The following is a 217-nucleotide window of genomic DNA, read 5'->3' as shown; positions in this document are numbered from 1 at the left end:
TTTTTCTACAAAATGTCCAAAATGATGACCCGATAATGTGAAGAAATGTCACACATTGTAATTATTTTCTCTCCCCTCACAGCTGAAGAGCTATCCAGCTACAGCGTGACCACACTGGCTGTCGCAATCGTGGCGCCCATCATCGTCCTCATTGTCCTCTCTGCTATTGCTATCCTGGTATTCAGACGCATCCACCACAACCAAATGGAGAGACTAA

At 45.2% G+C, this 217-nt stretch overlaps 1 protein-coding gene across 1 annotated transcript in view; it reads left to right on the top strand.

Annotated features, from left to right (window-relative positions):
- Positions 1-217, top strand: part of LOC118339002 (activin receptor type-1-like) — a 23,556-nt gene that overhangs the window by 14,333 nt on the left and 9,006 nt on the right. The window contains 1 exon segment of the mRNA XM_035676506.1: positions 83-217. This exon segment is cut by the window's right edge and continues 18 nt beyond it. Within this exon segment, the coding sequence (XP_035532399.1) occupies positions 83-217 (135 nt within the window).

This window comes from Morone saxatilis, unplaced genomic scaffold (assembly GCF_004916995.1).
Source record: "Morone saxatilis isolate NCDOM2014 unplaced genomic scaffold, NCSU_SB_2.0 Contig5, whole genome shotgun sequence".
NCBI classification, from domain to species: Eukaryota; Metazoa; Chordata; class Actinopteri; family Moronidae; genus Morone; species Morone saxatilis.
This window is presented reverse-complemented; position numbering and strand designations above follow the sequence as displayed.